Source organism: Pimephales promelas, chromosome 17 (genome assembly GCF_988280905.1).
Source record: "Pimephales promelas chromosome 17, fPimPro1.hap1.1, whole genome shotgun sequence".
NCBI lineage: Eukaryota > Metazoa > Chordata > Actinopteri > Cypriniformes > Leuciscidae > Pimephales > Pimephales promelas.
The window spans coordinates 26,031,599-26,047,068 of NC_142785.1; the positions used below are offsets into that span (position 1 = coordinate 26,031,599).

Here is a 15,470-nt window from a genome sequence, read left to right on the forward strand (position 1 = left end):
TATAAGTGGACTACATGGGCAGCTAACGTTTTAAGATATAGTTGTACAAAGTTAGGGAGCACAGTTGAACTGCCTTTTAAGAGCTCTAATTTTGAGCAAATTATATAGCAGCGTCGCGCATGTATCCTCCACAGAGAGGGCAGTTTTACAAATTGTTACAAAAAGCTTAGGGTGGAGAAATCCATCCAAAATTTAGGGTTGCACGATTGATTGGGATAACAAAATCACATGGCCCAGTGCATTTATCAAAATGTAAAGGCTGCATTTTAACCCTAAAACCGTATTCTGTACAAATGTGGTCTTCCCTTGATCTGAGCGGTACAAGACTTGGCTACTTTTCCTAAGTTTGCCTCCTGAACACACACAATTTTTTTTTGACTCAATTCTACATTGTTAAGTGGGTGAAAAAAAAACTCCTTAATCTTGTATTTGGGTCAAAAATGGGCACCCATAGAAATGAATAGGAAAAACTGTAATTTAGAGCATTCTAAAATAAGCCAAAATAAGACACCAGGTGAAAGCAAAGTCACTTCATCTAAGAACTTATTGGAATGATATTTTAATGTAGTTAAAAAAATAAAACATAAATAAGCATAATTTACATAGAAAATATGGTACTTTTTGAAGTAAATAAATTCAAAAATACCCCTAAAATAAAAAAAACACCATAAATGGATAGACAAAACTTTATCGAAGACAGTGATATAACATTTATAATAAATAAAAATTAGGATCACACCTGAGTCCTCTGTGCCCACATTTGTCCACAATTGCAGGATTAAGGGCTATAAAGTGAAAACGGTTTGAGGGCTACGAGTGAAACACAAACCTGGAGCTTTACAAATAATACATTTGTAAATTTGGACGATTTAAATGTAAAAAAAAATTGTAAGTTATAATAAAAAGGATGGATTCACCCCAATATTTGTGTATGTGCAGTTGAATCTCCCACATGATTTGTGTGAGGAATGCTATTTTTATGACATACAGAGTTTCCCGCCAATCTGGACAGAAGACTTTTCCATTTAGGAAACAAAAGAAAGCAAGGAATAAATAAAATGGCACAAAACTGAAACTTTTTACAGAAGATGTGGGCTTGATCACCTTGTTGAACTGATAGAGATCCTGTTTGTGCTTGTCCCTCTGAGACTCATGCCCATGACGCCTGAACCTCTTCATCGTCCCTGGACGAGCAGGGACCTCGCGCTGCCCTCTCTCACTGTTTCTCCTCAGCCACCTGACAAGAAAGGAGGAATAGAGGGCTTTATCAGACAAAAATAAAACCAAACAATATGCTTATGAATAGTGATGATAACAAAAAGGAATAATCAAGACTTAAAGGAGTAGTTCACCCAAAAAAATTAAGATTCTGTCAGCATTTACTGCTCTTTAAAGCCATGGTCAACATTCAGTTTCACTGTATGCTGCAAGAGAGCATTTTGCCGAGTATCATCTCAAGGAATTCAACCATACAGGTTAGGAAATGACATGAAGATAAGTCAATTATGGCCATTTTTATTTTTGGGTAAACTATCCCGTAAAAAAAACACACACACACACACACACAAATTGAAGCATTACAAAGGGTGCACAACTCAAACAGACTTTCTAAAGGGTTATGTGTGTATTCCATAGAAACAGTGGATCTGATAGGATCAGGAATTTCAAAGAAAGGCTTGTGGGCTGTTAAACTGAAACTTCACCCCCCTCACCACCCCGATTTCTGTCTTTCGCTCTCTGTGCCCAGCCCCCGCAGGGAGATAGCGGATTTCTGCAGTCCTGACTGAAGCAGCTTTTGTTCTGGGCTGAACGCTATAACAATCCCTCCCCTCATCTGAGCAAACAGCACCTGATGAAAACACCTGTTGCTCTGGGGAAGCCGAATCAGAATGGACAGAGAAAGGAGGGGTGCTACATGCTTTCCATTAAAGAGACCACTCAGACTATAACAATACACAATAACCTGTGAATGGATGGCAGTTTCTCTCACCCAGAGCTTGAAACCGTTTGTATTTGTTGTGGGTAAAAACAGAAAGATACCCTTTGGCTATTTTGCTTATTTTACAGACCATTACGAACATCTACCATAACCAATGCAAGCATCCGTATTACTATAACTTTACAAGGCAAGCACATCACACATTTTCTTCAAGTTGAATTTTTTAGGGGGTCAACTTGACCAATATCAAGTTACCAAAATTTTAGGGCATAATACACCACCATTCAAAAGTTTGGGATCAGTACTTTAAAAAAAAAAGGAAAGAAAAAAAAAAGAATACTTTTACTCAGAAATGATGCATTAAATTTATCCAATGTGACAGTAAAGGGATTTATAATAATACACATAAATACTGTTCTTCTGAAAATAAAAAGAAAATAAAAATAAACCTTTTTCCAGCATTGATAATAAGAAATATTTCTTGAGCAGGACATCAGCATATTAGAGTGATTTCTGAAGGATCATGAGACACTGAGAAATAATAAAATAGAAAAAAACATAATTTTAAATTGAAATATTTCAAAATATTCGGGTTTTTCTTTTATGGTTACCGTGGCACATTTTACTGTGGTACATTTTAATAAGGGAAAGCAATGCTAACGTGTGTACACACAAAACACACCAGCAATTCTGAAGGAAAAAAGGTGAGGCTAACAGGACACATCCAAAGAAAACAAACACTGACTCAGAGTCTATGATATTGATTATTGACTGTAAAAACAGCATGATATATTCAGGTAATGTTTATGTCACATCACACTACAACTCCCCTGAGAGCGTGTCTAGACAAGAATAATTTATCACACTTTCTGGAGGTGATCACATGAGCATATCAACAGGAAGAGGGACAATTTCCCCCCATCAATCCTTTCCAAACATAACCTTCTCAGTGAGTCAGTTGCCCTGTTCGGCTCAGACACATATTTCTGTGATTATCACTACTATTAGCCAAGAACGTTTAGTCATCAAGCATGTGGCTACAAATTCTTCCAGAGAAGGGAAAGAGCTCTGATTTCCTTATTTTTTGGACCAAGGGTAACAGGACCATGAAGGAACCAGCCAAGAAACTAAACAAAAAAGAGAGAGTCTGTAAAGCTTAGCTTAAGGGACAATGGTAAAGTGGGAGGTCTTCTACTTAAGAGTAAGCTAGGCTTTATGAGTGAAAACTCTCAGCGGGAGAGCTGGAATGGAGTGAAGGAGGGAGAAAAGCAACGATTCATTCAGAACAACTAAAGAGGCCACTGCGAGTTTACAACAATCTCTGAGCAACATATTGATCATTGCATTTGAGCAGCTTCAGTGAATTTTGCTCTCTGAGATCTATTTTACACCTCCATCCATCTGATCCCGAGTTAATTAGAGGTAGAAAAATAATAATTGGCGGTTTGTTTTGAATCCTGCTGGGAGGAATTATGGCGGAGGTGCATTGATGTGGGAGTAGCGGCTCTAACTCGTCTAAATTAGAGGTAGGAGGCATGTGTGGAGAGTTCATAGACTTTAAGGAGAATTGGTATGTGGAACTAAGCAGCCGAGCAAACAAAGAAACACTCACTGTAATCAGCTTAAACATACAGACGGCCGATTCATTGCACTGGAATATAAAATGACGTGATAGTGATACATTAGCAAAGGAAGTATCGATTAGCTCTAAAACATACGCATTCATAGAAAGAATGCATTAATGTTTTTTGAGACTCACTTATAAATGGTAAAACGTTTTTTCCACACACACACACACACAATTTTCTAGTACCTTCATTCTGACCCTCGGTGTGAAATGACCCGTTTTGTCAGTTGAAGTCAATAAACAGCCACTGTTATGATTGGCTTCCATCACTGCATAGGAGACACGCCCACTCACTATTGCACGCGAGTAAGTGTTTTGAAAACATTATCCATATAAAACCGTCATTTACAGACAAAGTATTATTAAATCATGTACTTGCGGTTTGTGATGCAGCTGCCGTCACTGTCAGATCCAATACAGCTGGCTGCTTCATCTTTCTTTGCAAACTTGACTGTGCCTCATTTACAAAACTGGGATCCTTCTTAAGTTTGTATAGAGACTAGGGATGCACGATATATCGGCATCGGCCGATATGTTCATTTTTAATGTTATCGTTATCGGCCTAGTAAGAAAATGTGGCCGATTTATAAAAGCCGATAAATAATGTATTATTCCCTTCAGCTGAGACACTTGTTGAGGACTGTTTATGTTTTTGAAATTCTTGAAATATGATTGAAATCTCTTAAAAAAAAATGAAAATCTGGTTCGGAACAACATGTGCAACACAAATCTGTCATATCGACTGAGAACATCATTATAATTGTGCACTTGGGACATGGATTTAATTGTGAGACTTTTGTTTTTGTAATCAGTCTCTCAAAATTAGATAAAAATTTGGATTTAAGTTTATCGGCCGATATATCGGTTATCGGCTTTCAAATATAAAGAATTATCGGTTATCGGTATCGGCCAAAATTTTCATATTGGTGCATCCCTAATAGAGACGCAAAGAACGGTTTAAACTAGACTTAAAGCAAAAAGTGTAGACACGGCAGTGTCAGTGATTATAATGGGCTCTATTTGTTTTTGACGTGATGCGGCGGCGGCGCTCACATCCAGCGCAGCGTGGGCAAATGTCAGCCGTTAAGATGATGTGTAACCATTCGATGTCTTGCTCTGCCGACAGTCATATGTAAATGTGTGCCTGTGTACAGGTAACCCAATATCAGAACGAGCCATTTTTGGAGCTTGGTTAAATAAATGCTGTTAATAATGAGGAGGATGTTTTAATGGTTTAGGACCTAGGTTATATGACCAATGCATTTCTCAAGTCACTAATGACCCTTTTAAGGCAGAATTATAAAGTCCATAGTAAAACTAGATTTTTATATTTTTTCAATAGTTACAGTTTGGGCTAAGCCATAGTTTTGTGGGCAGCACAACAAAACAGTGACTTAAGGTGACCAGTAATATAATTATTAAAAATATTTTATTAAATACTACTAATAATAATAATAATGTTAACTTTTCTATAAAAAAAAATGTAAACATAACATTACTTCACAACGCCACAGAAAGTTAGTTACAAACTAACTAGGCCTAACTAACCATGATTACTAACTGAAAAGGGGGCTATACTAAGCCCCTTAATAAGTATGAAACTAACATCCCAAATTTAAAACAGATCTCACCAATGGCTGGTGCAACCTTACCCTGGTCCCATCTACAATGAAAGTATAATAGGGATTTTAAGGACCAGTTTTATCAACCGAGTTGAAAATCATAATTCGAATTGCTTAGAGGAGTGAAAGCACACATCTCCTTAACAAGTCACAGGATTTGAGGCATCATTCATGTCAGTATTACAAAAAGTGTGGAACAAGTTATGCCCAGTCCTACACGTAGAGTTATGGGCTTGTTTAAATATCCACAGAGAGAGAGAAAAAGCATTTTAAACTAAACTCAAGTCCTTGTATGGTTGGTAAGCTGAATTACTAAACCCTCAATGCCTTTTTAGAGAGCACGTTTTGAAAGCCCTGAGGTAAACAGTGATACTATTGAAAAATCTATACGCTTAGAGATTCCTCAGTTAAGGTCATGGCGAGAGGTGACATGATATTACACAAGCACGTCATCATGTTTGACCACACGAGTTTCTAACCTAGGACTGACAGCCTCAGGATAGCAGCCATAAAATAGCACCCTATGGTCAGAAGAGGTCAACTGCTTTTTAGTTTTAAAAAAAAACCTGTGCACACCCACAGTAAATTCGAGACAACACTCATTTCATGACACAGCACAACACAAACTGAGCCAAGTTGCCAGATCCAAAACGTCCCACCCAGCTTTACGGTTGTTATTACAGTAGGCTACATATACTACTCATATAAATTACTTCTATTACTAGTTGCACAAAGCAATCGTTAAAAAGAGAAGCAACAATTCAGATGTAATTTGAGATTCTGATGGCCAGTTTCAGTAGAGCAGGATCCACTTCTTCATGACTTCACTTCGTGACAGAGGTGCCTCTGTTAAAGAACAATAGTCTCAGAAGACAACAGACCTGCACCTAAAATCATATCAGGCTTCAGCAAAACATAAAAGACCTAAAAACATTCATGTATGAGAGGACAAAAAAGGACTACTTATTAATTAACTAATTCAATTCATTCATTTATTTATACTACCATTAAAACATTTGGGGTCAGTAGGGTTGCATTTCTTTTTGAAAGAATTAATACTTTAATTCAGCAAGGATGCATTGAATTGATCAAACCTGACAGTAAAGACTTTAACATTTTTCTTTTTTGAATAAATGCTTTTTTTAAATGCTATTCTAAATAAATCCTGACAAAAAGATCCATCACGGTTTTCACAATGAAATATTAAGCAACAAAACTGTTTTCAAATGTGATAAGAAATGTTTGAAATAAGGATTTCTGAAGTATCATGTGACACTGGAGTAATGATGCTGAAAATTTAGCTATGCTATCATGAGAAAATTGATTAAAAATAGAAAAGAGATCAAATTTATTTCTATGTGAAATATTAATTTATTATTTCACAATACTATTACTGTATCTATTAATTAAATAAATGCAGCCTTGGTGAGCATGATTATTTTTCATTGCAAAAAAAAATCTTACCAACCCCATAACCTTTTGAATGGTATTATACACATAAATAATACAAATAAAATAGAACTAAATAATAATTAAATTAAATCTATGGTATTTCTGAATTGTCATCTACCAGGTAAAAATTAAGTCTGACTGTGCTTAAAAAAAAAGAAAGTACCCTATGAGAAATGGTAATAGCGCAGCCTCAGCAAGTACGACTCATGAATAAAGCAAGTTATATTTGAACGTACTTTGTCTTTCGTATTCCTGAAATACTTCTCATTGCATCAGATAAGGAGTTTCAGCCAAACTGTCCCTGATAACCCATTACTAATGACATCACTACATTCTCAGCATAGCATCCCACAGGAAACAAAGATCAGAGGAGAAGGCAATGTAGGAGAAACCTGTCCTGACATGAGCTTGGAACTGTCAGTGAACTCTCACCATAGACGTCCTCCCTCCGCTGCATAACCTGGTTTCACACAGCACAGCAGCACGTTAAATATGTCATGCCTGTCATTTTGGGAAATCGAGGAATTGCATATCCCATTTTTAGACTCAATATGGGAAAAAAAGGGGAATAACGAATTAACTAAATGATATTTGAGGTCAAGAGAAAGACAGTCAAGTACAAATAGGTCAAGCTCTGCAATAACCATCAGCTACACCCTGACTGAGGGAGAAAACGGTATGCAAACACAATGGAAACCAGTTCAACTGCCACATGATATGGATGGAAAGATTATTCTACTGGAAAAATCTGTCTTAGGACACTACGAGTCAGCAGGTTCTTCGTTTTTTAAATAAACACTGACACTAATGATTCAGGGCGCAACAATTAGAATTGTTTTTCTGCAGTAGTTTAGATATGCACTTGCCCTGCCAATATTTCCGCTGGTCTAATAATTTATTTCTGTGATGCAGAGCAAAATTTTCAACACATTACACAATAAAACAGTTGTGATGCTTAATAATGTTGTAAACTGTGATAATAAAAATTAATAGAACCTTTAAATGTTTCTTGGAAAGTTGTTTTAACTTTTTAAATGGAAGTAAAAAAAAATTAAATAAAAAAAAAAAACATTTGTTTTAATTAAACGTTAACTGTTCCTTACAAAACATTTTATTATTAACATTACATTTTTTGATTATTTGTATACACATATCAAAACAAAATTATTTTATTATGGAATTATAGGAAATTATGCAGCGGTATACCTGTAGTAAATCACAACAATAAAACCCAATACATGACGGACAAAAAATATATTTATATGATCTACAAAGAAGATAAATAAAAATTAAATACATTTTTAAAAAACTGCCGGTACAAGCATTTCTGCAGTACCGGTAGTGCCGAGGACTGGGAACATGCAGTCTGCTGATAGACGTTGCTTTAAAACGCTCTCGTTCGTGTTCATTTGAGCGCTTTCTGAGCAGCATCAAAGCTTTATCTATTTATTTATTTATAGATATTTATATAGATATTTATTTATCTATTTATCTATCTATCTATTGAGTGTGTGAACCCAATGGCCAATTAGAGATGTTTGTAAGTTAGTCAGAATCTGCTTAACTTAACAAGGATTTGTTTTGTTCAGAGCGAAGCACACACTCTCAAATACATTTATTAGAACCAAGAAAGTGTAATCGCTGTAAAAAAAAATGTAAATAACGAGAAATTAGGGTGTTAGGAATAAGAAAACTTCAGTGAGCTTATTCGCTTATAAACTGACAGCCTCAGTGATTATAGAGAGGCTGTTCTCTTGCTGCCAGTTTATTACTATACCCATTCACAGTTTAGTTTGTCATGCTGCAAAATGTATGGATGTGATCGATGTATACAGGGATAACCCATACACCCAACATTTTTTAAAGAACTTCATTCGACAGTTTTAGCTCTAGTACTAAAATTGGTAAATAAAAATAATTTAAAATGGCATTAGTACCGACTACTAAAAAGGTTGGTACCATGACAACCCTATCAAAAAATGTCATGCATAGTGACAATAGAGGACAGGCCCTGGGTCTGTGTGTATTCTGAGGCAGTCATACTGTCATAAAAAAAAAAAATATATCGCAGCTACTCAAAATAACAAAGTCCATAATAAGTAACTTATGACCAGTGGTTAGATCATACAGTGCTTTTTTATCTGGTCAAAAATGCCCATCCTAACCAGACATCCAGGAGACAAAAGTTCATAGTGCTTAAAAAAGAACAGCTGAAGAGGATGAGGAAGTGTTGGATGAACTTCCTCTCATTCTTACTGGTCATTGTAAAGCAGATCTCTCCCTGCATCACCCACGCCAACCGTTTTTTTACTGTGGAAGTGAGAAGCTTTTGTTTACCTTCGGTTCCTCTTGATAAAAATGCAAAAATAAGATCTTGTCTATGGCTACAGGGTGTGGCCCACCACAGGATGTCAGTCCCCAGACTCAAGCCTTTCCTGTCTTCTCTGAGAAACGTGTAAAAAAAACACATTTACAACCAATTTAACGTCTCAAACTGACATCAAACTGGTAAACCAAACTAGCTGCAGTTGATACGGGACATCAGTTGCTTGAGTATCAAGTCCAGTAAAAGGTCTACAGACAACTTATGTAAAGTGTCAACAACTATTTCTTCAATTGACCAAATGTAACAAAATGTTGTCAAGTTCTCTGGAGCACAAATACTTCAAATATGAAATTATGGACATACGAATGAGCAAGAACATGAGCGTTCTTATAAAATTGTGGCCTCATTCGGGCAACCTAACGCCACTAGCTTCAAAACAGGTGTCAATTAAGACAATTTCCATTAAAAAGTTTGGCGTTAGTCACTTGGTATGATTTTAAGTCACTTATGCTAACTATTTATTTGATCAAAAATTCAGTAAAAACACAAAACACAACATAATTTTAATTTAAAAATGACTTTTAAGATGTGTAAAGTGATGGAAAAACTGAATTTTCAGCATCAAAACTCCAGTATTCATTGTCACATGATCCTTCAGAAATCATTATAATGTGCGGATTTGGTGCTCAAGAAACTTTCCTTATTAATATTTAAAACAGTTGTGATACATTTTGTTAAGGATTCTTTAATGAATAGAAAGTCCAGAAGAACAGCATTTTTTTAAGTTATAAATGCCTTTCTTTAGGATAGTAGTGCGATCGATTCTTTTCACTAAATGTGCTTCATCGCACAGTGTCCGTCTCCGACACGTATTTCAGATCAATCCTTGTGTCAACACAAGCATGGAGAGTTTGAAACAAAGTCTAGTTTTTCAGGTACATTAACACTATATTGTATGTGTTATCTGAGGTCACACTGAACAAGCACTTTGCATTGGCTCTCCTAAAGGGGCAAAGCTCAGTCCAGCCATACATTACAAGCGGCTTTTGAAAGAAATGACCCAAGATTAATTGCATGTGATGCCAAAAGTCCTAATCACACTATATAATAGTAAATTGTGGTCTGCATCAATATCTTTAATCCATAAACTAACCATGAAGGTAAATGACACTCTGCAAATGAGAGAAACATGACATCAGGAACATGGTTGTGTGTGTGAAGCAATATGAGAGGCGGAGGCTTAATCACTCTCGATTCTCAACCTGTCAGACCGGTGGGACAGCCTTACTGGATAGTAATCTATGTCAAGGACAACCAATTCCCCAGTCCTTTCCAAAGCACTTTAACTTACACTCAAACTGAAATAGACAAATACTCATGTTGCCCAGTGCCCAAGTGCAAACACCCACACCTTTTAACTTATTGTGTTCTTTATTATCCAGCCTACCCATTTGTGGGTCTCTGATCTGTGTTTGCACAGGTCAAGCAACTTAATGCACTGTTTAACAATTATTTAACTTTTTTAATAAAAAGTGAGAAATCTGTGTATATGTATGAAACAGAGAAAAACAGTCCTCACTAACAAAATAAATGGTCAGTGCCATTGAAAGACTTGTAAACCTTTGAAAATACAGTAAAAGTACTGGACAGATAGTAACCAGAGACCAACAATGCATTCTCTGTTCTTTCTTTCTGAAGGATGCAGTTTCGTGATAATAAAGGCAAGAGCAGGGAACACGGTCAGGGCTAGGTAGGTGTTAGTTTCGTTTTACACCCAAGATTATTAATAACATTAGAAATGCAAAAAAGAGAGAGTAAACTGTATATTAAAGAGGAGTCAGTAAACAGTGTGCAAGTATTCCATTATCATAATAACATATGTTAAGTTCATACAGAACTGTAAGTTAGAATCCACTGTTTGTGTCTTAAAACACAAGTGAGATTCTTAACGTTATCTAAACATCATTTATAGGTCTCATATGAACATACGTTCGCAATCTAGCCAGCATAGTAGGCTACGTTTTGAGAGACACATCCATACAGTCGGGTTAGTGGAAACACCTGTGGCCGAACAGCAGTCGACGGGCCCGGGTAGGACTCACCTGATTCACCGCGGCCTGATGTCCCGGCACTGTCCACGATTCAAGCGTGTTAACTCGATTATCCTGAGGTGAAGAGGAACACTACGCCGGGCGGTGGAGGAGAGCAGGCTCGATTTATGTTTACCTCGGCTTCGAGGTCTGTGTATGGACACAGTGGTGGAGGATTATCAGAAGTGTTTCCTGCTGCTCTTACTGCTGATTTGCGCTCTGGCTCCTCCCTGAACAAACGCTTTCCGGGACAGCTCAGTTCGCGGCCAGCAGGGGGCGCACCCACTAAACTCTGAGCACAAACTCTATGACCCACTAAAATTTATAACAAAAAAACATCATATAAAAGTCTGTTTAAGTTTATTTTAAACTCTTGAGCTTATTTATTAAGTAAATAGATGAGATGTACGCCTATATAGCCCCCCCCCCCTCCATCCTCATTACCACAATGCTACTTAAAGTATAATAGTACACATCATAAGTTTGTACGTGCTATATATGAAGACTTCAGAAGCAAAAGTCTCCAATTTAATATTTTTATCAGGCTCCTATGTATAGAGTACTGGCATTTCTGAATGAGCTGAGGCTGGAAGTTTGGTTAAATAAAGGCAAATACAATTCCTTATATTACATAATTGCTTTATTACATAAATACCCTTTATTTTAAACATAAATTCTTTGTGGGAAATTAGGCTTCTGAACGCAATCATTGTAAAGCATGCACAGGTGTTAAAAAAGGATGTGAAAAGGATTTATGTAGCAAAATTTGTGGCATTGATGGGAGAGAACTGATTCTAAATAAGTATGCGTATAAGTGATAAAAAAAATTACACGGAAATCCAATGACTTGCTAAGTTAGCACTGGTTAAAAATCATAGACTGCAAGCATGAGCTCCTTCTGATGGGGTGGTTATGAAGAAAGTCGGAGTTCCATGATATTTCTCCTGTAAATACACAGAAAAAAGTTGTTATACAAATAATCATATTTCCTGAAATATCCAGAATACGCAGTTCAGCCATTTCTTTGGATTAAATTGTCATAGAAAGATTCACAGATGATCTTAAACTTGTAAAAACCTGAATATGTTTCACTGCTTTCTCCGTGGCATAAGCCTGAAGCAATGTAACTGTGCATCCACCGAACCCTCCCCCTGTCATCCGGCTCCCGAACACCCCATCCACCTCCAGTGCTGCCGACACCAGCTCGTCCAATTCTGGACAACTGACCTCGTAATTATCCCTGAAACAAACAATATCAACCCCAGTCAAAAAATGATTCATTAAAAGCCTTTTAACTGTCACCTATCGAACAACTGGGTTAAGCAAACAACATTTCAGTCACTGAAAATTACTTCTAATCATGGCATGTTTTCAAGGATTTGACTTCTGTTAGTCTTCCAACATTATAATCTTGCTCCAATTGTAGAAGTTTACCTAAGAGAATTGTGGCTTTCTACCATCAGCCTCCCAAACTCTTTGTAATCGCCTCTCTTGAGTGCCTCGGCAGCTTGCGCCGTGCGTTCGATCTCCTCGATCACATGACGTGCCCGTCGGTATGTCACACTGTCCAGTCGATCCTTGGCAGCTATGAATAAATTCAGATTTTCACAAAATATGTATATTTTATTATGGAATGACCTGGTGCCAAAATCTTTCTTTATCTTACCCTCCAAATCCTGTAAAGTAGCCTCTCTTAGACTTCTCTTGTCCAAAACCTTTGCTGCATTCTCGCATTGTTTTCGTCTGGTGGGATACTCGCTGCCAGTGAGCGAATGTCTAATGTTGGAATTAGTGATCAGGATTACAACTCCAGGGTCAGCTAAAGGGACAGCGGTGGCTTCCAAAGATCTGAAAAGATTGCATTTATTTTTTTGCATTTAATATTATTTTTGTAAATGAGCGACTAAATATAACTGATTCATTCTAATCTGACAGAAGAATATTGATCGGCAAATCTACTTACCTGCAGTCAATGAGTAACGCATGGCCCTCTTTACCTAGAACAGACACAAACTGGTCCATGATGCCGCAGGGCACAGCAGCATGAGTGTGTTCAGCCTGCTGACAGGCCACTGCCTTTGCTACCTGATTCCCATCATCTGTGGAGGTGGAGAAATCATGTTCACCAAAGATGAATCCATTTGATCAAAATTACTTTTCCCATAATTTTCCATTTGTGAAAGGTGCGAAGCATAAACATAATACTTTCAATTACAGTCTTACTCTTAATGCTTTATATCTTATCAGTAACTAAAAAATGAATGGGAATTTTACAAAGGCCAAATTAAAAGTGTGTGACTCAGAATTGATTACCTGGACATAACTGCTGCAGGAAGGTGTACACAGCCACTTCAAGTGAGGCTGAGCTGGAGAGTCCGCCTCCTAGTGGCACACTACTGGCTATTACAGCTCTAAAGCCAGGGATGGGCCTTGCTGTGTAAAGAGAAGACATGATGAAAGCAATACTATTATTAGGCTTGATCAGGTTCAGTTTAGAAATAAATTCATAAGATTAACATACTCCGTTCTGCAACACATATATATTTTTAATCTATTGTTGCTTTCAGAGTAAGACAACAGTGTGCTCAGCAACTATTCTGCAAGTGTTGCAAGTATTGGAAACACTGCATTAAAAAAGTTAGTCCTCAGCATGAGCCCCTAGGGTCACATTTCATCCTAGAGACAGACTAAAAGTGCACTTCCTCATTACTTCCCTTTTTGCCAGATAGACAAAAAATGTTTGCAAAAGATTACCTCTGTAGTGCTGTACAACTCCCTTTACATAATTGGCCCAGTTTGGCTGCCCTCTTAAAAGTGGGGTCAGTTCATTTGGGAGATCAAAGTCCACCATCCTGGGCTCATCAGCAGCTTCAGTCAGAGTTACAACACAGCACTTCTGGTCAGACGTTTTGCTGCCCACCATTACTGTCACCATTGGCAAGGCCTGCAACCATTCAAACAAACTTCATAACTCAGATTGTCAGTGCGTAATTGCTGGGTTTGATCTGAGGAGAGTTTGTTCTTATCACTAGTTCCTATTAATGAGGAGAGTTGGAAATGTGTAACTTGATCACACAATAGAAAGTAGGCCTATCATCAATGATGTGAAAGGACAATCCATAATTTCCATTGCTCAGATATCAGTTCTGCAAGATAAGATAGCCTGCAATTTATGACAAAGAAACAACACATCATAAATGTCAAGTAACAAGTCTCTTTGTCTTTGCATTAGAGCTGGGAAGTTTGATTCATTCCCGGGAATCGGTTCTTTCAAATAATTTGATTCAAACGTTCGGATTAAATCAAGACAACGTAATAATAATGTCATCACAAGCTCAATTTCTCCTCCTTTACTTTTTTATTAATAAGGAAGTTGCAATTTCATGTGCACTTCAGATTGTTGTTTGCATGATTCTCATAAAATAAATGTATAACATAGTTATTATTTTCCTCTACACTATACAACACTAAAGTGTATGGGCTATCAAACGATTAATCGCATCCAAAATAAAAGTTTGTGTTTACATAATATATGTGGGTGCATTGTGTATAATTATTTTATATATATAAATACACACACATGCTTGTATATATTTAAGAAATATTTTCATGTACTGTATATAGATATATAATTTATATAAATATAAATATTTTACATACAAATAATATTTTCTTAAATATACATGCATGTGTGTGTGTGTGTATTTATATATGTACAAAATAATTATACACAGTGCACCCACATATATTATGTAAACACAAACTTTTATTTTGGAAGTTTTTCAAGACAAAACGAATTGATTGATCCAGAGTCATGGCTCTGGATTGATCATTTCAACTGAATCATTCCATTCGTTTCACATCACTTTGCGTCAAAATAATGTCGTAAATATTGCCACACAATTTCTTTACAACTTATTAATTGTTTTATGTTATTTATTTACCAACATGCTGTTAAAAATTTAGTCATGAAAGTGTTATTACCATTGGGAGGACAAATCCTTCATTATAATCTGTGTGTTCTCCGATTAAATTCACACGTCCTGGGGCACAAACTGCAACATTGGCATTATCCCCATCAAATGTTTCCCGGTACACACGACGAGCCTCAGAAACTAAATCTGCAACATTTTTAATTGGACAAATGTTTGTCATTGTTGCGCAATATTACAGTAACTTTAAGTGAAAAAGGTATGCCTTATTCTGTTTTCGACAGATTCTCGTTAGCTGAAGCCATGCAATTTAAATAACCGAGCAAACAATTTACAGCAGTCGATACGCCGTGGAACAAAACTGAATTAATCCATAAAGTTCGTGTAAGGAACACAAACAAGCCAGGTCACTTCCTACAATGGTCCTGATTGGTGGTGCAAAAGTCATATGACATGCTGTGACAACATGCTGCAGAATGGTC

At 36.8% G+C, this 15,470-nt stretch overlaps 2 protein-coding genes across 5 annotated transcripts in view; both read right to left on the minus strand.

The window, feature by feature from the left end:
* The window catches only part of llgl2 (LLGL scribble cell polarity complex component 2), a 30,841-nt gene extending 19,560 nt beyond the window's left edge, over window positions 1-11,281 (minus strand). For 3 of the 4 annotated variants that reach the window (XM_039665139.2, XM_039665137.2, XM_089122291.1), the window contains exons 1-2: window positions 11,069-11,281; window positions 1,105-1,237 (exon numbers count right to left, since the gene is read on the minus strand). In XM_039665139.2, the coding sequence (XP_039521073.2) occupies window positions 1,105-1,179 (75 nt within the window). In that variant the 5' untranslated portion in view covers window positions 1,180-1,237; window positions 11,069-11,281. Of the gene's footprint in view, window positions 1-1,104; window positions 1,238-8,977; window positions 9,085-11,068 lie in introns of all 4 variants that reach the window. The other variant, XM_039665138.2, reaches the window with a different exon arrangement.
* A 397-nt stretch (window positions 11,282-11,678) lies between these two features.
* Window positions 11,679-15,423, minus strand: galk1 (galactokinase 1). The gene is made up of 8 exons (XM_039665141.2): window positions 15,041-15,423; window positions 13,811-14,000; window positions 13,370-13,489; window positions 13,020-13,155; window positions 12,723-12,904; window positions 12,491-12,641; window positions 12,134-12,296; window positions 11,679-12,000 (listed from the first exon to the last, which is right to left on the minus strand). The coding sequence occupies exons 1-8, from the start codon at window positions 15,209-15,211 to the stop codon at window positions 11,929-11,931; spliced, it is 1,185 nt and encodes a 394-aa protein (XP_039521075.1). The 5' UTR covers window positions 15,212-15,423; the 3' UTR covers window positions 11,679-11,928.
* Between the last annotated feature and the right edge of the window lie 47 nt (window positions 15,424-15,470).

Coding starts and splice junctions, on each gene's coding strand:
- galk1 (XM_039665141.2), bottom strand. CDS start 15,211: ATGACAAACATTTGTCCAATTAAAAATGTTGCAGATTTAGTTTCTGAG. Junction 13,156..13,369: donor CCTGCAGCAGTTATGTCCAG/GTAATCAATTCT, acceptor CCACCTCCACAG/ATGATGGGAATCAGGTAGCA. Junction 12,642..12,722: donor TACTTTACAGGATTTGGAGG/GTAAGATAAAGA, acceptor ATTTATTCATAG/CTGCCAAGGATCGACTGGAC.